We start from the raw sequence: 25,374 nt of genomic DNA on the forward strand, positions 1-25,374 counted from the left end.
TGGCTCAGATACAACAGCTTCAGTGGCACAGGTCCCCCTGCAGATAACGGCAGTGGCAAAGACTACATCCAAAGGCTGAGGGAAAACCATCTCTTCTTCCATTTTCTTCCCATTATCCATGCTGATATTGTTGGTGAGGTTCCCCCTGCTCCACTTTAAATTAATAAAGGCATTGGTTGCTTTTGGATGTGCTCCTTGGTTTCTCCACAGCCAGGAGAGACCAGAGAGCTCCTTCTCAGAGTTCACACTGGCCTGATTGAGCCAGTAGGACCAGGTGCTCAGTCCTTACCCCAGGGCTGTAAGCACAGAATTCCTTCTTCTCATCACTCATCACCCTTCCCTGAAAAGCTCTTTTTTGTTGGCCCCACAGCAGTCAATTTGTCTCACACACACGCACACACCTCCCACCAAACCCAACACAGAGCCTGTATATGTGAAGCAGTGGCAGCAGTCAACATTCCACAGGATTCCTCACCCTCCCCATCTCTGACTGCTCACACAGTTGCCTGAAAAAAGCCCTTTTAAAAGAAAAGAAAAAAAAAAAAAAAGGGGGGGGGAAGAAAAAGATAAAGCAAAATTAAAGTAACAAAGAAAGTGGTGGAGCTGTCGGTTTTCTTTTATAAAAGACAGATCGTTTATTGATTCAGTCCTTCCACTTGCAACCTCTTTGGTAACAGTCATAACACTTCCAGACTGGGAGAACGCAGTGGAAAGGCCTGGTTCTGACTTCTCACCAATTTCAGAGCTCAGCGAGCCCCGACGTGCCTTGGTGAGAGGCCAAAAGCAGATTTCAAAGCGTGGCCAAGGACCTGGCCTTGAGGGACAACCCAAACCAGCCTCCCTACCGTGACTTTTTGCACTCGTGGGCGGCTCAAAGAGCAGCCCCAGCACCCCCAGGCAGAAGATGGCTCGGGGTGGGGATGTCTGACTGGGAGCTGTGCCCTGGGAGGTGGCTTTGATGAACCTCTTGGGACCTCCTGGACATTGGCCAACGGGACCATTGACGAAGCAAGACTCACCCGTTCCTGCGGTAGACAATGACTTGCCTCAGTTGGCCCCATGGGGATGGACTAATCCAACCATCTCAGCCTCCCCCTCCTCACACCATCCCAAAGAGAGTAACTGCTGTACTTGGAGTTAAAGATAAACATATATTGATTACACATGGTCATAAAAAAAAAAGTAATAATAATAATAATACATTTCCTAGAACATTACTTAAGACGCTTCCGAAAAGCATCCAAGCTTCCCCTCCCCTCCCCGCCTTCCCTTAATCTATACAGAATAAAGTGCTTTGTTTAGTTTGTTCACACTTGTAGAGCCACCAATACACTCTTAACTTGGCATGTTTGGGCAACCGATACTGAATGCCGTAAAATAATTCAGAGCCGAACACCAGGCATGAGAAACTAGTTTGGAGGCAAGTGCTTGGGGTTTCATTCATCTCCTTCAAGTTCCATGCTACAGAGGTTGTTCTTATTCCTATTTTTTTTTTCTTCTCCTTTTTTAAAAATTATTATTTTCTTCCTTTGTAAGTTCAACCCAACTCCCGTCGTGGTTCCGTGTCTCTAGGCAGGGGCTGCGTGTGGGGAAGCTCTCGCCGTCCGTGTGAACAAAGGGCGTCTGTCCGTCTGTCCTTCCCTCCTGACTTCGGGCAAACCAAGAGTCACCTCAGAGGAGTTGTCTAGCAGCGGATGCTCGTCTCTATTGCACTGTCACAGCCACTCCCACCCATCCGTCCATCCATCCATCACCTTCCCACCGCGCCAGGGTTATGGCTGTGGTCCGAAGGGCCAGCTGTGCCTCATGGATACGTGAGGCGAACTGGTCTGTGCTACCAGGCTCCTGGGATATATAAACCAAAAACGACCCTCCCCACATGATTCCCTCCCTCCCCAAAGTTCAAATGAATGGTGGAGTCGGGGGGGTGGGAAAGAAATTTCCGACCCAGACAGGTCTGGGGTTTAGGTGTGTGGGAAGAGCTGTCAGCTGAAGGTTGCGCTATGGCGTATTCAGGAACTGCGTAATGGAAATCAAGCCCCTCTCCACCCTCGCGGTCTGTCAAAGAAGGGATGTGAGAGATTAAGGTGCAAGAGTTAAAAAAAAAAAAAGAATTAAAAAAAAAAAAAAATTAAAGTAAAACATAAAAAGCTTGAAAACAACGGACCCAGCTCTCCTGCCTCCTGCCCTGTCTAACCCCAAGGGGTGCAACAGTGCCAGCCGGGACGGGTCCGGGATGGACGAGGCACTGCGGGAGCGACTCGTCTGAGCTCTTAGTACGCCAACGAAAACCAGACATGGAGACACACTTGGGGCTGAGTCAGGGTGTAGACAAAAGGGCTCGGAGGCCTTGTAGGACTCCTGGGAACTACGCAGGCCTTGGAGAGGGGAGGGAGCAGCAGGGATCTGGTTCTCCAAAGTGCTGTGTGCATGGTCACATCTCAATGTCTCCAAGTGGCTCTACGAGCAGGCTCTCGAAGGGGATCGGACGTGGCTGGGATCGGTCACTGGGCTTTCCGCTGGGCTTCCAGCCTCAAGGAAGTGCTCTCATCTCACAGAGATGTCCAAGGGGGGCAGGTCGTCACTGGGAGAGGATGAACTGGGACAGGAAAAGGGAAAGCCACCTCCAGGAGAGTGGAATAAGGGAGCACAATGTCGGCATGGATGTTTACAGGAGGGGAAGTCTATCGGCTGATGGGCTCCATCACAGAAGACCTTAAAAGTAAGGTGAGCCCTCCTCAGGGCACAGCACTCCCATCCTGTCTCAAGGCTGAACATGAGGGAAAAGGAGCACAAGGAAACCCAAGGGGATGGGATCTGGGAGGCAGCAGAGGAGGACACAGCATGGACCACTCTAGCACCTCCACGGGTTTCACAGAATGCTTCTCTAAAGCAAACATCTTCCAGTATGGGTCATGGTCCCTTCAGACAGCCAATGGCCCCAAGAGCCCTCATGCCTCACAGGTGTGTTTGAGGCTTTGCACCATCCCACAAGCCCCAGGGTCATGGAGGGGGGCAGCAGAGAAGCCTTTGGAACCCACCTGAGAAGGTCAATAAGGTGAGGCAGCTCTGCCATAGCAACCTCCTCGTGCTCGGAGCAAATGGAGATGGGGGTGAGCTCACTGGTACTGAGAGCCACGCTGGGGATCCACAGGATCCCAGCCAGCACAAAGATGGAAAGGACTTTGTGGCTCCAAAATGCTAACATCAGTCAGCTTTCCCAAGATGCTGGGCACCAGTGGGGCACCACTCAGCAGGAGGTGACACCAGTCACCTCAAAGAGCACTCAGGAGAACGGCAGATGCTCCCCAGTCCTGTCCCTGTCAGACTCCTGCATGTCCCCAGTCAGCAAAGCCCCTGAATCCTCCCATGTCTGCAGGGACAGCCTCAATGCTGCCCAAGTGCTTTGCTGATTTGGTCCAGGAGACGAAGCACCAAGACTTTTCACAGTGCCAGATGTGGCTCCCTGTCCCCAGCATTCTGCTGTCACCCAGCACAAGCTGCATATGAGAAAAGGCTCCTGCAGCCCACTCAGTGACCTCTTTCCTTCTTACCTACCAACAGTGCTTCCACCACCTCCTCCATGACCTGGCCCACAGGTGACCTCAACACCAGCTTTAGAAGCACAGGATCAGCTGGAACACCCCCCACCTCTTGCCAGCCCTTCTCTGCCCATGCTGGGTGCTCTCTGACTCCACAGGGGACACTTTCCCCAGTAGGGACCCCACAGCCCTGGTCAAGACAATGCATGGCACCCTGGGGCAGAGCACAGCAGTGAGAGACCCTGCTGGGACCTCAGTGCCCAACAAAAAGGTGACAGCAAAGCCTTCCTCTTCTCCTCCTCCTCAGCATGAAGCCAGCCATATTATTTGTAAGTGAAAACAAAGACCAGCTCGACTTGAACATCTTCAACAAGCACTAAGTAACACCACAGGGCATCACCAAAACAACCACAACTCTCACTGGTCCCCTCTGGTCACCCCAAACCAGGACAGGGCAACAGATACCAGCACCACAAGGAGAAGTGAAGCTTGGGAGACCAAAGCAGGCAACAAACTGGAGATTGGGACATCATCATTCTCAGGATGAACATGGTCCTGCTTTAGCTCTGAACCTTGCAGTGAGACCAACCTGGAGCTCACCTGTCCCTCAGGGGTTTGTTCAGATTGTTAAGGCACTATTCTGGGCCGATTCTGTCAAGAAACAGAAGCGTCCTGCTCCTCTGTCCCAGGCTGCCCTCCTGCCAGTCCCAAAGGTACCTGAGCTCTCCCAGGAACAGCTCCCCGACTCCAGAGCATCCCCAGGAGCCCAGCTCCTCCTGGGATCAGCAGAAAGGGCACATCAGAGCCCAGCTCCCTTAGGGCACCCCAGAACTGAACCGACAGCGAGTTGCCCCGAGATGCAAGGTGGGTGTTTGTGCTTTTGCCTGTGGAGGAGGAAAACCCGTTAGAGGGAAGACGTGTCGAGGGCTGCTAACGAGAGCGTGCTAATGGCTTTCCAGTGGGGACATCTGCTCGCTCGCCACAGGCCATTGGGGCTGGCAGTGGCGGGCTCCCCTGGCGTGCCCACCTTTCAACCCCGTGGGTGAAGAGCCTGACTTGAAAGACCAGCTTTACAGTACAGGGATTCAAGCACCACTAACTAGAATTCGGCTTCGAAATATTGATGCACCGGCCAGCAAGCTCAAGCCCGGATATCCTGCTCCTCCCAGCCTCACCAGCATCCCAGCAGGAAGATGAAACTGAGAGTGACACCTTTTACCTACACCCTTATGGACGGACGGCGGTTTCCCCCCCAACACCCACGCTCCTCGACGGGGAGGGCTTCCTCCTGCTCCCCCTCCCTGCGGAGAATGACTGGTGAGAAAAAGGAATAAAAACCCAAAACAGCCCCAAAATGAGGAGGAAAGGGGGGTAGAGAGCAAGCAAAGCCTTGGCTCCCCGGGGGAAAGGCGTTCCCGAAGGGCAGAGCAGTCCGTGCGGGCGCGTGGCCGGGGTGGCGGGGGGCACCTAATTGTTGTTTGAATTTATCCTCCCCGCGGGAAACAGGGGAGGGGGTGGTGGTAGGTGAGGAGGAGGAGGGAGGGTCTGTGGAAGAGGATGGAGCAGCGGCAGGGGCAGGGGGGAGACGCCGGGGCCGGGGGGCAGCGGAGCCGGGCTGGTGGCGGGTTGGGGGACGGCCGTGTCCGAAGCCAAGGGGTTGCTGACGCGGAAACATTTCTCCTTGTGGGCTTTGAGCATGTTGGAGAAGCGGAAGCGCTGGCCGCAGACGTCGCAGGGGTACGGCTTCTCCCCCGTGTGGGTCCGGCGGTGCCGCTTCATGTTGGGGCGGCTGGTGAAGCTCTTCCCGCAGATCTCACAGATGTAGGGCTTCTCCCCTGAGGGTGGGAGAAGAGGGGCGAGAAGCTGCTGGTTAGGCCGGGTGTCAGAGACTGGGAAGATTTGATGAGACAATTCGGGGTGCATGCGTGTGCCTTGCCCTCGTGAGGCAGTGAATGGCCCCACATCCCAGCCCTAGAGCCTCTATCCCAGCCTGGCAGTGTCTGTCGATCATGGCACATAGTGAGGCAATGCTCCTCTCTCTCCTAATCCACCTCCTGAGGGCCAAATAACCAGAATTCCCATGTGGGAGAAAAACCAAGGGGTATTTAAAGCCAAACACCAGGCCATCCCATTCATCTAGACCCTACCTTTGTCTTGGAAGTTCTGTTTGAACCCAGGAGTTGGTAGCTATATATGTGATTTTCTGTATCTTTTCTGTCTTTCTCTCTTTCCTCTTCTTCTAATTTCCTCTCCTTGGAATATTTTGAGTACCTTAAGATCGAATGTGTTTAAAGTTTGCTAAGTTGAACGGGCCAAGTTTAATGCTGTGAGAAGTGTTTTATGTTGGTTGAATGCTGTACTAAACCTTTTGCCAAAGTTCCCTGATTTTTCTCAGGTTTGCCAGCAGATTTTGTTTTGACCTCTTGAAAAGACCTTGTTGGTATTTCTCCTGAGTGTGAGATGAACCACAGTAAGCCCTTCCAAAAGTCATAGAAGGAGTTGACTGGGGCCTTATCAGTGCCCCACAAAACCCCATCCTGCCACCCACCCAAAGATATTACCCCCATCCCATCACTCTTTCCAGGGAGAGCCTGGCCGCAGATCCCAAGGGGCGGGTCTCACCCGTGTGCGTCTTCATGTGCTCATCGAAGTACTGCTTCATGTTGAAGTCCTTGCCACACCACTGGCACATGAACTGCTTGTGGCCAATGTGGATGCTCATGTGGGAGCGCAGCTGGTACTTGTACTGGAAGCGCTCGTTGCAGTTCTGTGGGGGCGAGGAGTTGTTGATGAGCACCCAAAATATCCCCACATTCCCCTCAAATCATCATCAGCAAGGAAATCCCGTTTTTTCCCCTCAAGAAGCCCCCCAAAACAGGCTTTTTGGGACATACCCAGCCAGGTTTGCAGGCTGGATGGGCTTGGGGTGGGTGCAAAGTCCAGGCACTTGGGAACAGATCCTGGCATTGGACAAGTTTCATCATAAAGTTGGTGGGACTTTCAAGCCAGGAGGCGATGCAAAGTTTGGAAAAGCGTGGGATCAACCCTACAGCTGCACTGGCACAAAGCGCAGTGGATGCCCCAAGGAGTGGAAGATCTCTCCCCAGATCAGTGTTTTGGCCCTCGTTTGCCTTACCTCACATTTGAAAGGCTTCTCCCCGGAGTGCTGGAGCGAGTGGACCTTGAGGGACATGCTGCGCTTGAAGGACTTCCCGCAGGTCTCGCAGGTGAAGGGCATGTCCTTGGTGTGTGCTGGTGGGGACAGGGGCAGGTCAGCAGCCTCCACACACCTCCACCATCCACCTCCCCACACCCCAGCTCTGGCTCCCAACCCCAGCAAACCCAAAGCATCTCTGGAAGATCAGTGGCAACAACGTTTCAAGCATTTCCCTTCCAAACGCCCATTCTTTTTGAACTCTTTGGCGGCTCCAAGGCCCAGGGACCCAAACACTGTTGTCATATGCAATTTGCTTTTCAAAGCCCAGCACTGGTATGGTCTGGTCTTTTTACACTGGTTACACTTCAAACCTTCCTCTGATCACTTCTGACCAACATAAAATAAGTGGAATTCCCCAGCACCACGTCCAAACCCAGCACTGAGCAGACATTGGTTCAGCATTGAATATCAGGTCAAATTTCAAGATGGGGATGTGAGAAAACTCACCCAAGAGTAAGCCCAGCCCTGAAGGCCCAACATGACAGCAACAGAAAACACCTCTGATTGCCAAACTGATGGACCAACACCCCCAAGATCTCCCCGTGGTGCCTCCCACACTCACCAACCATGTGTTTGCGCACGTGGGCCATGGTGTAGAACTTCTTCTCGCAGATCTCGCAGGAGAACTTCTTCTCTGCATAGCCATGGACAATCTTGTTGTGCTCGTGGAGAGACCAGAGCTTCTTGAACCCCTTCCCACATGTCACGCACTGCAAGGACACAGGAGATGGTCAGGGAAGCAGGAAAGGGAAACATGGAAAAGGAATATCATGGTGAAAGCTACAGCTGATATCAAAAATCATAACAACCAGCAAGCCTGATTTAGACCTTGTCACTTCAAAACCTCCAAACTTCATATTTCTATCCATGGGATGAGCAAGGGGGAATGACCTTCCAGGGAAGGATGTGGAATCTCCATCAATGGCTGTATCAGGACTTGGATAAGCAACAGCTCATGTCCTATTTCCAGCTGGGAATTTTATTCCTAAAAGAAGATTTTATGTAAAATATCCCAACCCTCTGTGCATTGGAAATTTGCAAAAAAATATGAAAATAAGGAGAATCCCTATCCAGGGCAGTACAACTTCAGTCTTCAGCAGATATTATGGATACTTCACTACTAAATTAGTTTTCCAAACAGATCTACGATTCCATGATATCCAAAAGGACCAAAATGGACCCAAACCACCAGTCCATCAGCACAAGGAGAACAATGTGACATGGAAGGTCTTCCCCAAAAAGTTAAGGTAGAAAATCACTTCAGCTCTAACAATTTCAATGTTCCTCTGGAAGTTCCCAGGAAAAGCTCCAGCTTCTGTGTGAGACCTCTTGGAGGCATGTGAGACCAGTCCAATGCTCAGGGAAACACAGGAGAGAGATATCCACCAAGGAAACCATGCCAGGAGCCAAGGGTCAACTCCTTCCCCTTTACCTTTCCATGGCTCACGTTCTTCTTGGTCAACAGGGTTAAAACCATCCCTTCTTTCCTTGCAGATTTGTTGAGAAAATAATTCATGCCTTGAAGGCTGAATTGCACCTGTGAACCTGGGGAGGGATTCCTTTACTTCACCTCCTTCCCAGAGGAACAGATGCTCCTTGATGCTCCTTTGCTGTGATACGGTGGAAAACACAACATCATGCTGTGAAGTCACTCTATTTTTCTATATGTATTTATATTTAGGTGCCCCAAAGGAAAAATTAGGGTCACAGAGCCATTCCCAAGCCTCATCATCTTCATCTTGCCATGCTCAAATGTCAACATGAGCACTCCTCCAATTCCTACTGTTCCCAAGTATGTATTTCCATGGATCAGAACAGCTTTGTCTTAAGGGATATTTCAAGGCAAATTCAGTACTAGAGCCTAATATCAAAGACACATCAATATCCATTTTCTCCATTTAATATGAAAGAGGCAGGGGAAATTCAAAATGAAAGGCAGAGGGAAAGCAGCAGAGGTAGAAAGACCCCCAGGGCTGGGCCCAAACACCCTGGAGAACCGAGCTCTGTGTCCTCACTTAGTGCTGAAAATCATCACTCAAAAATATGGAAGTAATGTCCAAATGAGGGGAAAAAATGAGGATATAAATTCTTTCAGGTTAAAAGGAAAACCATACTGAAGCTGGCAATAAAAAGAATTTGAGGGACAACTCAATAAAGCAAAGGATGAATCATTTTTCAGATGGTGGAGGTAGGATGCACATTATGGAGATGGGGAATGAACACAGGGAGCAGGATGATGCTTAAATCCTAAAGCTTTATGGATGAAATCTGGGGACAAAACAAAGAAAGAAAGCAGCAGAGCAAACTGAGAAAAGGTGGATAGTCCATCCATGGATCTGATTAAAACACAAGAAATAAAAAATGTTATAGGAAGAGTGCCGAAAAAAAAATCCTTTTCCATCCAGACATAATTCTATGAGATGTTGATAAAGTTATTAAATATTATCAGATCAAATGGGGTGGATTTGGCTATTTGTAAAATTAAAAATGCTTAATTAAGTGGGAGACAATGATCCCTTTTTCTGCAGAAGGAGGTCACTATACAGACAGTTGTGGTTCTTCCTATTCCAAAATGATTTGGAAAAGGGATAAAAAGGAGGGGGCAAAACAAAAAACAAGCAATGAGGTGACAGCCCCATGTTATCCACCTGGAAAGCAGATGAAGCTGAATAAACATTTCGGTAAAACTCCTTTTTAACTGCCCAGGTTTCATGCTAGGCCCTGAAATAGCCACCACCACTCAGGTATTGGAGCTACACTCATCCATTCTGGGAAAAAGCATCCAAAAAAAGCAACTTCAGTGCTGTGAATTCACCAGGAAGATGCACCAAAGGGTCAGTGACTGCTTCACCTATGAGCCAAGACCGTTCCTGCTTCCATGTTCCCTGCTTGCCAAGATCTGCTTCATTCCCTGTTTTATTTGGGATGCCATCAGTGAAGGGCTCCAGTAGCACTTGGGTCGTGTTACCTTCATCAAGGAGATGAATTCAAAATCTGGTCATTGGTGGGAAGGGTGATGGGAGAAGCTCTCCATAAATTGGTATATTTGTAATTATTAGCAGCAGCATGCTGTAAAAACAGCTCATCAGGAGTTAGGAGACGGGAATTTGGAGGGATCTTCAGTGTTTGCTGCTCTGATTTGGTGCCTCCCTATCCCCCCAAAACTGCAGTGATTTAACAAAGCCAATTTGCCAACACAGGGATGTGCTAATGACCACACCAAGCCCGAGCCATGCATGGATGTCAAACACACTCAGAAATTTGCTAATACGCACAAAAAAAGCACAAAAGGCAGATTAAAACCATTTTAACTCCTGTCAGCAAATCTTCAAATTAAGCTAAAATAGGTTCAGCCCGTGTAGGAATGCTGGAGTGTCTCTCCATCAAGGGCTCACAGTGTTTTATCCAGATTAACTGAATAAACTCAAAAGAAAAATTACTCCTCAAAAATTAACTCGGTGTTTCCACAAAGGTAGTCAAGGGGAAGCCAAAGCCCTGTGGCACAAATCCTCTGATTCCAGGCCACTGTGGGACCCTCCTGAGTCTGAATACAAGTCATGGGTGAAGGAAGGTTCCCTCCCAGCTGCCATGTTCTGCTGGTTTTGCATATAGAAGAAAAATCTCATATCTCAAATTCTCAAAATCTCAAATTAACAACCAAAACCGCTACACATGTGCCAACTGCAACATCAATATTATCTGAGCACGAGCCCATCCCATGGTGGAGCTGGATGGGATGACCTCCATGGTGCTTGGGATGCCCTTCCCTCACTGGGATGTCCCACAGTGGTGGGATGTCCCCCCCTGGTGGGACATCCATGCACTTTGGTGGGGTATTTCCGCCTTGGTGGGACATCCATCTCTAGCGGGATGCTCCACCCCGGGGTAAGGCATTCCCCCCTTGGTGGGATGTTCACCCCGGGGTTCACCCTGGATGGATCCATTCTCACCTGGATGTTCTTCTCACAGTCGGTCTGGTGGTGCAGCAGGAGCTCGCTCTCCAGCAGGAAGCGCTTCCCGCACTTGTCGCAGATCTGCATCCGGCTGTGCGTGACGTTCATGTGCTTCTCCAGGTACCAGCGGTTGTTGAAGATCCGGGGACACTTCTTGCATGGATAATGCTGCTTCTCCTCCAGCTTCACCTTCTGGCCCAAGCCATCTTGCTCCTTCTTTCTCTTCCTTCCCCTCTGGCCTTCTTCTTCCTCCTCCTCCTCCTCTTCCACCTTGGCCATCTCCTGGGACCTGGTTGCCATGGCAGGTTTAGTGGCTTTGGGTGCCCGGCTGCCCCTGCGGGGCTGCCCACTCTTTTCCCTTTTCATCTCTGAGGCATCTTCATCATCATCGTCCTCTTCTTCTGTCGTCTCCTCCAGGTCTTCCTCCTCGCTGCGCTCCTCCTCCTCCTCCTCCCCCACCTCCGCATCCTCCTCCTCTTCCTCCTCCTCCTCCCCTTCCTCATTCTCCTCCTCCCCGTCCTCCTCCGTGTCGCGCCCATCCCCGTCCGGCCGCCCCATCACGGCCGCCTCGCTGGCGGCCGCCTTCCCCTCCGTGCCCTTGGAGACGTTGAGGGTCTGGTTGTTGAGGTTCACCTCCACGATGATCTGCTCCCGGTTGTAGGAGCCCTGGCTGTCCAAGTCCTCCTCGGACTCCTCGCCCTCCATCTTACAGACAGCGCCGGGACCTCCGTCCTTCTCCTCCTTGTAGTACTGCTTGGCCGGGCCGGGGGGGAGCGTCCCACTGCCCGTCCCGTCCTCCACCCGCACCGAGAAGGGGTCGTTGCCCTCCCGGGCGTAGATTTTGGCGTGGGGGGCGTCCACCTCCTGCTTGATCTCGCAGTAGTAGGGCGGGGGTCCGGCGCAGCCCTCGGCGGGCAGGGCCATGTCGGTGGCCAGGCTGAGCGAGCGGGTGTCCAGCAGGTCCTGGCAGGAGGACGCGATGTTGTTCATCTGCAGCACGGCGGCCGCGTTCAGCACGTCCTGCACATTGCAGGAGTTGACGAGCAGCTTGGAGGTGTAGATGAAGTTGAGGATCTGCTGGAGGCCCTGCGAGGTGAGGGCCTCCAGAGAGAGCTCCACGCGCTGCAGCTGCTTGTTCTGGGTGAAGAGGGAGTGGAAGAACTGGCTGTAGGCTGCCAGGACCCCCTTGTGCGCCGGGAAGATGCTCTTGTGCTGCACCAGCACGATGTCCACGTCGCACAGGTCCGGCTGAAAGAGGCGCTGCTCGTTCAGTCTGTCCATCAAACACGTGAAGTGGAGGGCTACATCCTCCACCAGGGAGTACTCAGCCGAAGGGTAGTCAGTCGTTTTTTCGACTATCAGCTGTGGGGAGGAAAGAAATAAAATCATTCAGGGCTCTTTCCCTGCAAAAAAAAACACCCTTCTGGCTGTGCCATCCATCCTTCTCCATGCATCCCCAAGTCAGAGGTGCCACCTGAGAGACTCTACTGCCAGCCCCAGCTTGGAGGTGCCAACCAAAACATTCTGTCACCAATCCCAGCTTGGAGACACTAACCATGAAGTTCTGCCACCAGCCCCAGCTTGCAGATACCAACCAAAATGCTCCATCACCAACCCCAGTTTGGAGATATCAGCCAAGAAATTCCATCACCAACCCCAGTGTGGAGAAATCAGCCAAGAAACTCCATCACCAACCCCAGTTTGGAGATACCAACCAAAACACTCCACCACCAACCCCAGTTTGGAGATATCAGCCAAGAAATTCCATCACCAACCCCAGTTTGGAGATACCAACCAAAACACTCCAACACCAACACCAGTTTGGTTGGACATACCAACCAAAACATTCCATCACCAACCCCAGTTTAGAGATATCAGCCAAGAAATTCTATCACCAACCCCAGTTTGGAGATGCCAGCCAAGAAACTCCATCACCAGCCCCAGCTTGGACATGTCAACCAAAATGCTCTACCACCAGTCCCAGCTTTGGAACACCACAAAACTCCACCACCAGGCCCACCTGAAGACACCAACCAAGAAGCTCCATCACCAGCTTGAGTCCAGGAGACTCAACCAAGGAGAAGAAGCCCCAGCGAAAGGGCAGGTCAGGGCCACACTAGCAGCTACCGATAGCCCTTCAAGGTGGGTAGGAGGCACCATGGCCACCAAGGAGGTCCAAAGGCAGGCTCAGGTGGCCACACTCACTCAGAGATGTCACACAGGAGAGGGGATGCCTTGACCTCTTGAATAAGATGGAGATCCAGGTGGATATTTGCCCCAAGCAGGAAGCCAGTTTTAGGCACCTGCTGAGATGTAACCCCCTAAACAAAAGGAAATTAGGAGTTTATAGCTCCCTGCTTCTGCAGATAATAACATAAAGCCCAATATCCTCTGATATTTCTGAATTACGCCGCGTGCTCTCACTCACGACAGCAGCTCACTCACAGCTGGATTCATTGGGATGATTTATGCACTTTTTAATGCTCATTTTCCATTGCCTGGGGAAAGGCACTACCTGGAAAAATTCAAATCAGGGAGAAGCACAACTGAGGCTGGGAAATGCTGCACTGCCAACCCTCCCCAGGCTGAGTTTTCTGGGTATTTAATCCAACTCCCACGTATTTCACATGGTCCAGACCATCCCTGGTGTTCATCCCCTCTCCTGGTCATACCTCAGCCCCAGGATGAGTCTGCCTGCTCCACCCCAAATCCAAGGGATATCCCACGCCCTAAAACCTGTGTCCTGTATTAAAAGAAGGTGGGACACACCCTTTCCCTTGGCTTCCTTTGCTGAAACACCCAAATCCTCAATGGATACACATCCAGACCCCATAACACCCTCTTTCCTGACCAAGGACATGGTGCAGAACAGTGGCAGAGAGGGGGGGTTCTACCTGCCAGGTTTATCCTGCACCTCCTGCTCCAAAAAGAGATTTTCAACTCCCATTTTTTCTGGAACAAATGGCAGCTCTTGATCAACACACAAATTCCAGCAAGACATGTTCTGTTTGTCTTCTTTTTTTTTTTTTTTGTCTGGTGAGCCAAAGGCAAAAGACAAAAATGTTTAAATAATAAAAAAGGGTGTTTTCGTCTCTGTTTTCCCAACAAGCAAAAAAACTCTTCCTCCTCCCTGCCAAATTTTTTCATTTTCATTGCATTTGTGCTCCACAACCAACCCATCCAACCAGTAGGGTTTGCATGGTCCTGATAGCCCTGGAGAATCCCAGCAAGTGCTGGCACCCAGGAAAAACATGGAAAAACCAGTTCTGCTCCAAATTCTTGGCTCTGCAGCCTGGAGCAGGGCAGAGAGGTAGGAAAAGGGTTGGGTACTTACATATTTTATATTCTTTTTATCGTTTATATATATTAATATTTTCAATATTTTATACATCCATGCTTATGTATAGTTAAACTACTTATATATAAAAATACATAAATGTATAAATTTATAAACATTCTTTATATATGTATTTGTTACAAAATGCTGCATCCCAGCTGGAACATCCATCCACCTCACCATTTTCCGAGCCTCTTGCGACTGCCAAGAACATTTTGATGAGATCTTGGATGGTTCAGCCCGCCCCCAAAGACACGTAGAAAATAATTAAGGATATAATAAATATCAAAAACTGAAGAGACAGCAGGAATTCAGCACAGCAGTTTGCTGTTTGCCAGGTTCTCTCTTGAAAAAAAGCCTCCGGGGATCCATCTCATTCTCCGTTTAGGATACCCCAAGCTTGGCGTAGGGACATCCACGAAGGAATGGGTGCAAAATAGGGGAAAACGGGTCTGTGGGGCGGCATCGCCCCGCCTGGGAAAAAAAAAAGCCGGCTTTTTTTGCCCTCCGGATCGAGGATTTTTGGCAGAGGGGGCTGATCCCTCACCCAGCGGCGCTCCTCGCCAGGCGGCTCTAATCAGTCCCAGCAGCGGCGAGGACAATGCGTGTCTTGGCCGCGTCCCGCCGGTGACTTCAGCCCGGGCTTGTCAGCGGGAGCCTTTTGCTCTTTATTGCTCTCAGATGCTTTTCGTGAGCTTGCCCGGAGCCAGAGCCCCGGCCGAGACAAGAGGCGCCTGCCGGGGTGAGATTCCCCAGAAAGACCCCAACTTGCCCCAAAATGCCCCTCCGGCAGCTCCCGTCCCTGCAGCTCCAGCGGAGCGGAGAAGCCTGACTAATGGGCGACTAATGGGAGGGTTAAATCCGGTGCTCTTCCTCCGGGAAAATGCAAATATTTGAAATATATATCCCTTTTAATATTTCTTGTATTAAAAATACATATTCAGAAAAAGGAAAAAAAAGAAGAATCACGAGTTTTGCTCTTTTCCACCATCACCACCCGGCCCCGCTGGCTCTGTTTAGGGCCAGGAGCAGGTCAGCCATCCCATCTCCATCCCCTGCTGCACCTGGGCAGCTCACTGGATGCACTAAACCCTAAAACTGCGGGGCCCCACCACACACTGCCAACCTCTAAGCAAAAGTTCTGGCATCATCAGCGCAGAAAAACACCCCGAAAAATTATTAGAAAGCAGCGTGGCCACGAATTCCACATGCCGAGGCGCCTCCAGCCAGCCCTCCCCGCCCTGACGCTGCCCTCCAGCTCTATTTTAAGAGAGTTTTCACGTGGTGCTGCCAAAGTCCCATCCCAAAACAGCTGCTGGGGCAAGAGGACGGCCAGAGGATGGGGAGGATGCTCGGGGAGAGGGATGGGGGTTGGATGAGCCCCGATGGCAGGGGATGGAAGGGAAGGATGAGTAAGGAACGGTGGTGGAAGGAGATGCTGATGGTCACTGGGGCAGGGCAGCCTCTCTCCAGCCAAACCACCAAAAATCCCACCACAGGAGGTGGAGCCCAAGCTCCATTTCCACCTGTAGCCTGCCATGTGCCTCAGTTTCCCTAAACAGACCTACCAACACCTGCCCACCTGCCCTGAAAGGTGTTTGCTGCTGGATTTAAATCAATGTACTATGACAAAAAGCACTTTCTCTTAGCAGCTATTGAGAACGAGATCCCTAAATGTTCCTGCAGCTCTAAACCTCCCCAAAGGACCAGAAGGTTGGGCCACTCTGGATATATTTAAATACTCAAATCCTCAGTCCCCCAGAAGACCATCTCTGACATTCACCAGCCTCTTATTTAATTTTTTTTTTTTTTTTTTTCATTTCTAGTGCCCTCATCACCACAGCACTGAGGACCATGAGCAATTCTTTCCCACATAAACACAAGGACAAGGGGTTTTAGGGCATAAAATTCACATTTAAGTGGTGACAAGACCAGCTGCCTGTGAACCACTTTCCATTCAGCACAAAAATTGGGGATTTCTTTAAATTTTTCACCCTCAAGATGTACAAAAAAAAAAAAAGCAATCTGCTTTTCTGTACCATTTCCAACCACCAAAGCATTCATAGTTGACCTTCAGTATTAAATTGCATTAAAGAAAAGTGCTTTAATAAGGAGCTAAATACAATGTCAGCACTTGCTCCTCAAAAAAAAGTCCCCCATGCTCTCTTCTCAATTTGGACATTGCTGCGCTTCAGGACAAAAGAGCTGGGCTGGAACTATTTAATGTCAAAACTTGACTTTTGTTTAAGAAAGAAATAACATTAAACCCCCATTTTTACAGATTAGCTCGGACGACACAAAGGGGCATCGTTACAAATCCCAAACACTCGCGCTTTCGGTTTTAATCCTCGGCTTCCTACAACTTGCCCTCTGCCTTCCAGACCCTTGCATGAAACCTTCAGCCTTTTCTCCTTAGTTTTGAGGCCATCAGAAGATTTTTCCCGAAGTGATGCGACGCTCGTGTCTTCCCACAGCTCCCCAAACCAGCACACACCGGCCCAGAACGAGCAGCGCTGCCTTGGACCGGGCACATCCCGCTGCCCAACCAGCCATTCCCGGAGCTGGGAACCTGGCAGAGGGATAACCCACATCCCAAAGCGCCTGTCCCTCGCCTGTCGCCTACCTTCACCGCTCTGCTGTCCCCTCCCTCCCCGGGGAGCTCTCCGTGGGTGCTTTCGGCACGGGACCGCGCTGGGGGTGGGGTCTGCTCGCTCCTCCGACGGGTGTTTTTATTTAATTACGAGAGGGTTGTCCGGAAAAACAAGCAGGAAGGGAAAACAATAGCCCGGCCACAGCCCCGCCTGGCGAGGCGCCGGGTGCCGGCCCCGAGCGCCCACCGCCGGCATCCTGCCCGCCGGGACGTGCCCGTCCCGCTGCGGAGACCTCAGGGATGCTGCTGACACCATCCCAAGCGGTGATTTTTTTTTTTTTTTTCCTCTCTGTGTTGTCTAAAAGGCTTAAAGGTGCCCAAAGCAGAGCCAAGTGCAGCCACAGCGAGAGCAGGAGAGGGGAAGGGGCTCAGCGATGTTCCCTGAGCCCGGCTCATCTCGGGGGGTTGGGCACCCCAAAAAACATCTCCCAGCCTCTGCTGGGTGAAGAGCATCAATCCAGCTGTGGGACAGCCAGATGCTTCACAGGTTTGGTTTTTTTTTTTTTTTTTCCTCCCTTTCGGTTGTTCCTAGTTTCTTATTAATGATATCCAGCATTTACAGGCTTTGGCTCAAGGATGCTTTTCCCAGGGTAGCAGCACCAGGCCCACCAGTGCAATGGAACAGGGACAGCTCCTTCCCCCATCCCTGTCTCCCTGCAACCAAGAGGACACCTTTGCAAAGGGGAAAAGGTTCACTTGGGGTTTTTTTTTTGGAAGTGCCATGGCCACCAGCAGCGTGGGGAGAGGAGCAGGATGAGGTGGGATGAGCAACACCCACTGGGAGCAGGCACTGCCTTCCCAACAGCACAGCCCACAGAGGGTTAATGGCTTTGTGCTTTTTTTTTTTTTTTTAATCTCATATTAAAAAAAAATATAATAAAAATTAAACCCTATCAGCAGCTCTGGGTGCTTTTCTCCTTTCCTTTTGCACACAGAGCTGCAAAGCCACTGTGACCCTTCCCAGGATGGATGGATCAACCCCACTGTCACACCCCATCCCCAAATCGTCCCAGTGAGGTGATGCTGCTCCTGGGGGATGCCACCACCACGATGGCATCGAGGACACTGTCCCTCTGTTCCACCAGGGTGACAGTGAGGGCAGTGCCATGCCCTGGGAGCCCATCCTGACACGTGGGAAGTCGAGCGCTGTCCCCTGCTCAGACACAGCCTCTGCTGCAAAAATACAGAGGTTTCAGCAATGCCGCATTATTTAATCCCAGGACAAATCCCAATCCCTGCAGGAGAGCAGAGGCACCAAAACCTGGATGGGAGCACCTTTCTGCGTGTCCCTGTTCCCTCGGTCAGGGCTGAAAGAGGTGTGGCTCAGTCAGACCCAACACGTGGTGCAAAAGCCCTGCGGGTGATTCCAGAGCCAGGTCTGGGGGTTAAATCCCGATGGGATGCTGGTGGATTCCAGCAGAGCTGGCACGGCCCTGGCAAACGCTGAGGGCACACAGGACAGCCAGGCCATGGGGGCCCCGCCAGCGCCTGGCACAGCCAGTGACAGCCGGCTGATGGAGATGTCCCTGAGCCACCATGGGATGGGATGGGATGGGATGGGATGGGATGGGATGATGGGATGGGATGATGGGATGCTGCCCTCCATCTGTGGGATGCAGGACCGCCCACAGAGTCACTGCCAGGCTGGAAGAGCCCGGGGGACACACACACACACACACACGCACGCGGGGGACACGCGCACACACACACACACACAAAGCCACTGTCCCCTCCCTCTCCTGCCTGAGAAAAACAAGCGGAGGGAAGGCTGAGGGAGGAAACGAGGACAAAACCCAAGGCTGAACTCCCCAGCCGGGCTGTCGGCCAAGCGGCTGCGCCAGGGGCCAGCTCCGGACCACTGCCCAGCCCGGAGTGCCACGCCAGCCCAGGGGAGGCATCACCCCCAGCGAGCCCCGGGATGTCCCCACTGCCACTGAGGGAGGGCGTGGATGCAACAGGACAGGCGGTGCTCAGAGCCCCCCAGAGCTCCCAGGATCCCCCCCAGGAACCCCAAATTCAGTGCTGGGAGCAGGGATGGCCGCAGGAGCAGGGATGGCTGCAGCGGGGCAGCCACCACATCACTTGTGCAGAGCAAAAGGCATCGTAACCCCGAGCCACCCCATTGCCATGTGCAGCCAGGGATGCAGGAAGGGGCTGGGATCCCCAGCAGGATGGATGGATGGATGGGTGGATGGATGGATGGATGGATGAGGGATGGATGGGGTGGATGGATGGATGATGGATGGATGATGGATGGATGGATGGATGGATGGATAATGGATGGATGGATGGATGGGTGGATGGATGGATGGATGGATGAGGGATGGATGGGGTGGATGGATGGATAGATGGATGGATGAGGGATGGATGGATGGATGATGGATGGATGGAGGATGAGGGATGGATGGATGGATGGGATGGATGGATGGATGGATGGATGGGATGGATGAGGGATGGATGGATGAGGGATGGATGGATGGATGGATGGATGGATGGATGGATGGATGGGGTGGATGGATGGGGTGGATGGATGGGGTGGATGGATGGGGTGGATGGATGGATAGATGGATGGATGAGGGATGGATGGATGGATGATGGATGGATGGATGGATGGATGGGGTGGATGGATGGATAGATGGATGGATGAGGGATGGATGGATGGATGATGGATGGATGGAGGATGAGGGATGGATGGATGATGGATGGATGGATGGATGGATGGATGGATGGATGGATGGATGGAGGATGAGGGATGGATGGATGAGGGATGGATGGATGGATGGATGGATGGATGGATGGATGGATGGATGGATGGGGTGGATGGATGGGGTGGATGGATGGGGTGGATGGATGGGGTGGATGGAGCCTCCTCCCAGACACTGCTGAATGAGGTTTCCATCAAAGGGCAGCATCCCCTGCCTGGCACCACAGTGCCCATCCCTGGGGCAGCCACCACGACCTTCCAGGTGGATCCCAGGTGATGGGATGTGACAGCTCCAGGGCTTGTCCCACACCCAGCCCTCAGTAAAGCCTAAAACCACAGCATTTCCTAACCCAGCCACAAACTTGCCAGAGAGATCCAAGATTCAACCTGTCCCAGCACGCTGGGCAGGACTTTCCATCCCAGAGCATTTCTCCAAACCCTGGCTCTGACCCCTGGGATGGTCCCCATCTCCAGTTCCATCCTAACCCAGCCTTGACCAGGGCTCTTTGGGAAGCACCAGCCATGCTCCTCTAATCCAGCCATGAAATGGTTTGGGCTGGATGGGACCCTAAAGATCATCTTGTGCCAACTTTCCTGCCATGGGCCATCTTCCTTTAGATCCAGTTGCCCAGATCAAGGATCTGGATGCACCAGATCCTTCCTGCCCAACACTTTTAACATTTTTATGAACATGCATTATTTTTACCCTTATTTTTATCACCATTTTTTCTGTAGCTCGGGGAGCAGAGCTTTAACTCAGACAGGGTGTCAGCAGCCCTGGCTCCAGGCAAAAGATGTAATCATAAAAACAATAATAAAAAAAGACAGTTTGTTGTAATTAAGTCTTCTACCCATCACATCTGCGCCACCATGGCCAGTCTTTCCCCATATCCAAAGGCATCCCAGTTATCACCATCAGGAGAGGGGGATGAACACTGAGTGGGCTGCAGAGGGGACAGCAACCCCAGAGGACACGGGGACAAGTCCTCAGGTGTCCCCATGCAGGAAACCCAATGGGGCCATCCCTGCCCTGCACAAACCATCCTAACAGCACAACCCATTTCCCTTAGAAGTAAGGGAAAATTAAGGACAGGAGGCACAGAGCTCATCCTGCCCACCAACGGCCACTCCTCCAGTTTTACAGGGACCCATGGAATGTCAGGGGACATCTGGGATGCAAACCACCTAGAGGATCTAGATGTCCACGTTTTTGGGGCCAGGCAAACGTGGCGGCAAATGAAAAACTTCATCCCTTGCTCTTCCTGGAGAGTCACTTTGTCACGGGCAGCACCAGGTCCCCTCTATAAAGGCTGAAATGCAGCAGCGTGGGAGAGCCCTCAGTTTTCTCCTCCAGCTGGAGCACGGAGGGAGAACTGAAAACCAGCAATTCCCCCAAAACCTTCAACGACCCTCTGATGTTTTGACACATTCAGTTCATCCGCAAAAGGTTTGGGTTGGTTTTTTTTTTTTTTCCCCTCCTTATTTTTCCACGAGCAGAAAAATCTGCATCTTAAAAATAACCAATATTTTATCAACTCGCGGGCAACAGACCTCCCAGTTTCTCCCTGTCTTTTCCAAAGGATCCATCTCCAAAGGCGGCAGCGGGTTATTTTTGCGGAGGGGGGTGGCAATGCCTCTGCTCCAGACGCGAGAGACACGAACACAGGGCCGTTTATCTCGCCTGCTGATAACCGAGCGCTCCGTTAATTCCTCCCGGGGAGAACAAAGCTCCGCCGTCATTCCAAGCCCAGGTGGCAAAGGGGACCCTCCGGCCACCCCGGGAAAAGCCCCCGGAGCGGTGCCGAGCCCAGCCAGCATCCTCAGGGAAACTCTGCAGTTGGAGGCAGAACGTTTGCACCCAGCGAGATTTCACCATAGATCCAGGGGAAAAAAAAAAAAAAAATTTAAAAAATAATAAATCCCTTAGTGTCTTTCCAAGGAGGAATTTTGCTTTGTAAAGCAAATCTTCCTCTGGTTCTTGCCGAGGCAGGGCGTGGAAGGAAGGCTGAATTCCCAACTTTTCCCCGTCTTCCTCGCTGGGCTGCTCGCTCGGGTGGGCTCTGGGTGTCTCCATCTCCACCTCGGGGCATGAAAGGCTCCCAAAAACACCCCGGAGTGTCCCCCGGTCCCTCAGCATCTCCTCTGGGAAGGGATGCAGGCGCGGTTTCAGCAGGGATTTCAGAGGCCGAGCGTGACTGCCCAGCGTGACCCCAAACCCAGTCCCGACCAGTTTAACCCCAGTATGGTGCTCGGGGAGGGGGGGAGGTGCCGAGCCCCATCCCACCATCCCATCTAGCATCGTTTCCTTATTTTTCCAAGCTTGCACTTTCTTCCCCTTCCCAAAAATCCACTCGGACGCTTCCCGGGGCGTTAGGACGGGCACGGAGCCAGCGCTGGGGCAACCACAAGCCCGCACTTTTTGGGATGGGGGAGGCTCCGAGGCACCGGGAGCCGCGATCCCAGCACATCCCGGCGGGATTTCCCGTGGATCTTCCCAGCTCAGGCCTGTCCTCCGCAACTCCAACTAAACCCCCCCGCCCAAAACTCCACCGGCCGATAAAATAGGTCACTGCTGCAGGCGAGAGCCACAGCTCTGGTGTTATTATTATTATTATTATTATTATTATTATTATTATTATTATTATTTAAGAGCAGCACTGGAAAATCCCTTTTCGTGGGGGGGGGGGGGGGAGGGGATGCTGCGCCCTCCCTGCAGCTTTGCTCCTCCGGGATGTCGGGGAGCGCCCAAGACCCCCCAGATCCCCCGGGAAAAGAGGGCCCACGAGGGGAACCAGCCGTGGAGGGGCGGGGGGGAAGGCGGGCAGGAATTGGCAAAAGGATGGAGTCATCCGGGGAATGGGAATGGCCGAGGAAGCGGCGGCTCGTGCGCCCCCCCACCCCCCCCTCTCCCAGCGAATCCTCCGGCCTGGGGGCTCCAAAAGTGTGCGCGTCCCCCCAAATCCTCCCAGGGACCCCCGAGCTGGGCTGGGGTCCTCCCAAGGGAGGGCTCAGACCCCTCCTCACGGCCCTTCCGCACCCCCATCCCCCTCTAAGGCACCCCAAAGGTGCTGGAGGGGGGGGGGGGCGTTTTTAAAGCCATTTTCAGCAAACGCAGCCCATTCTCGCCTTGCGGGAGGGGGGACCCCCATGCAGCCCCCCCCCCCGGCAGAGCAGCACCGGCCCCCAAACCCGGCCGGGCTGCGCTTTTTGTAACCCCCCCCCCAAAAAAAAAAAAAAAAAAAAAAAAAAAAAAGCAACCAAAATCCACGGCCCCCTCCCCTTCACCCCCCCCCCACGCCCATGCAACCTCCCCCTCCCGCATCCACCTCGGCCGCCCTGGCCGCGATTTGGGCAAGTTTCGAGGCCTTTGGGAAGTCGGCAAAGCCCCGGGAGCGGCGGAGGAAGGAAGGGGAAGGGAGAGGGGAAAATAAAAGCGAGGAGAAAAGGGAGAAGGGGGGGTGGGGTGGGGGGGGGTTCAGGCTCTACCATTTTGATGCAAAGGTCTCCGCGCTGAGGAGTCCCGGTCCTCCTCCGCTGGCCTGGGGTTTGTGCTCTCCATGAAAAAAACAAGGAATTGGTGGGTTGGGTGGGTTGCTGGTTTGGTGGCTTTTTTTTTTTTTCCTTTCTTTTTTTTTCTTTTGGCTGCCTTATTTCTGCTTTTTTTTTCCTTTTTTTTTTTTCGCCTTTTGGAGGATGAGGGGGGGAGGAAATCACCGCGCCAGCGCTGCTTGCATCCCCGTCCCTCTTTTCCTTTTTTCCCCCTATATTTCCCTTTTCTCAATTTTCCTCTCTCCCTGTTTTATCTTTTGGGTTTTTTTCTTTTCTTTTCCTTTCCTTTTTTTTTTTTTTTTTTTTTTTTTTAAATTTTATGTTTTCCTCCTCCTCCTCCTCCTCTTCACCTCATCCTGCCCATCGCCATGTTCGCCCCTTTTGGGAAGCCGGAGGAATGCGGAGCGGCGGCGGCTCCGGCTGCCAAGAGCCCCGGGGCCGCTGATTGGAGCCGCCGCATCAGCTGGGGCCGCGGCTGCCCCTTTAAAGCGACAGCAGCCACCGCCACCCCCACGGGGACACCCCCCTGTCCCCTGTCCCCGCACCCCAACCCCTCCGCCACAGCCGCCTCTGCAGCGCAGCATCCCCCGGGGAGCATCCCCTGGATCCCGCTGGGGCGGGGAAACTGAGGCACGCGCAGCCCCCGCCCGACCTCATCAAAACACCCCCCCAGGGTTTTTTTTTTTGGGGGGGGGGGGCAGTAAAACCCCGATTTGGGGTGTCGTGGAGTGACGTCCATCCAATTAAAGTGGGGGTTTTGGGGGTGTTTTCCCGCTGTTTGGATGAAATGGGGATGCCCCCACCTGGAAGTGTTTAAGGCACATTTGGAGCATTAATTGGGAGCATCCCCTGCATCCTGCTATGGAGGGGGAAACTGAGGCACACAGCTCCTTACCCCTCCCCAGACGCAATAGAAAGACCCCAAGGCTTTTGTGGGGCATAAAACCTCAATGTGAGCTGTTGTGGAGTAACAGCGATTTATTTAAAGTGGGATTTTTGGGGTTGTCTCCCACTGTTTGGAGGAAATGGGGATCCCCCCGCCTGGATGTGTTAAGGCAGATTAAACACATCCTCTGGATCCTGCTATGGTTGGGGAAACTGAGGCACACCACCCTCCTCACCCCCTCCCCAAACCCAATAAAAAGACCCCAAGGCTTTTTGGGGCATAAAACCTCAGTTTGGGTTGTAGTGAATTAAGGTTGGTTTATTTAAAAATGGGATTTTGGGGTGTTCTCCTGCTGTTTGGAGGAAATGAGGATCCTCCACTGGGAGGGTGTTTAAGATACAAATGGTTCTTGGGAGCACCCTCTGGATCTTGCTGTGGAGGGGGAAACTGAGGCACACAACCCCTCACCCCCTCCCAAAACCCAGCAATAAGACCTGAACGTTTTTTGGGGCTTAAAACCCCAACTGGCTGAATCATGAGTCAACATTAATTATTACAAAAGGGAATTTTTGTTCTCCCACTGTTCAGAGGAAATGGGGACCCCTCTGGGATGGTGTTTAAGGAACATTTCCTGCCAGCAGAGGGATCCCCCAAACCCCCTCAGGGCCTGGGATAGGACCTGTGGGACACACCCAACCCCCAAAACCCTCCAAAACAAAGCAAAGCTTCATCATTTCACCCCCAGCTCTGCTCGGCTCTCCCTGATGCTGAGCCAGGGGTGGATTTTATCACCCCAACACCCCCAGCCTCACCCAGGAGCTGGGTACCCCAAAATCCTCGTTCTGGGCGCCGAGGGGGCAAAGCTGGAGCAGCTCCAGGGTGTCCGTGGTGGCCCCGTGCAGAGCCCCACGGTGCTCCCACACCTCCAGCACCAGGACAGGCTCTGCCCCTCGGCAGGAAAAGCCCCAGGAGATGCTCAGAGAAGCTCAAAGGGATGGTGACCACCCCAAAAAACCCATTTGTGCCCCCAACCCTCCTGCAGACACCACCCAAAATAGCACACCACCCTAAAAGCAGAGCAGCACAGCAGCTCTGAAGGGCACTGGGGGCATCCCCAGAGCCCCAGGGATTTTCGTCCCACCTTCCCAGCTCCCCTGGTTCCCCCAGCCGCTCCCAGCTGCCGACATCCACGCGGGAACGTCCTGCACTTGTTTAGGCTCAGCCCTGGTTGCCGTGCTCAGTAACTTCTTCCAGATGTGAGCAGCTCTTTGCATAACGTCCCCGTGGCCACGTCCTGCCTGCGCCGGCTTCATTTCAGAGCTTTCCTAATTGTTTTTTTCTTTTTTTTTTTTCTTTTTTTTTTTTTTTTTAATGCTCCTTCTTGCTCTCAACCCTGCACTGCTCTACAGGAAAAAATTCCTGGCCAGTGCCACCAGAACATCTTGCCTGTCAGAAAGCTTTTTGTGAGATGAGTGTTTGGCCTGTCCGACATCTCTCCTACCCTGGAAACTTTTCCAAAAAGCTACATAAGCTCCT

General features: G+C 52.4%; 1 protein-coding gene across 1 annotated transcript; it reads right to left on the reverse strand.

The window, feature by feature from the left end:
- Positions 1-610: 610 nt before the first annotated feature.
- On the reverse strand, positions 611-23,388 carry ZBTB47 (zinc finger and BTB domain containing 47). Its single transcript, XM_053954181.1, has 6 exons — positions 22,890-23,388; positions 10,710-12,074; positions 7,322-7,469; positions 6,679-6,794; positions 6,165-6,309; positions 611-5,377 (listed from the first exon to the last, which is right to left on the reverse strand). Exons 1-6 carry the CDS (start codon positions 22,890-22,892, stop codon positions 5,010-5,012), a joined length of 2,145 nt encoding a protein of 714 aa, XP_053810156.1. The 5' UTR covers positions 22,893-23,388; the 3' UTR covers positions 611-5,009.
- Positions 23,389-25,374: the final 1,986 nt, after the last annotated feature.

Source organism: Vidua chalybeata, chromosome 1, assembly GCF_026979565.1.
Source record: "Vidua chalybeata isolate OUT-0048 chromosome 1, bVidCha1 merged haplotype, whole genome shotgun sequence".
Classification (NCBI taxonomy): domain Eukaryota; kingdom Metazoa; phylum Chordata; class Aves; order Passeriformes; family Viduidae; genus Vidua; species Vidua chalybeata.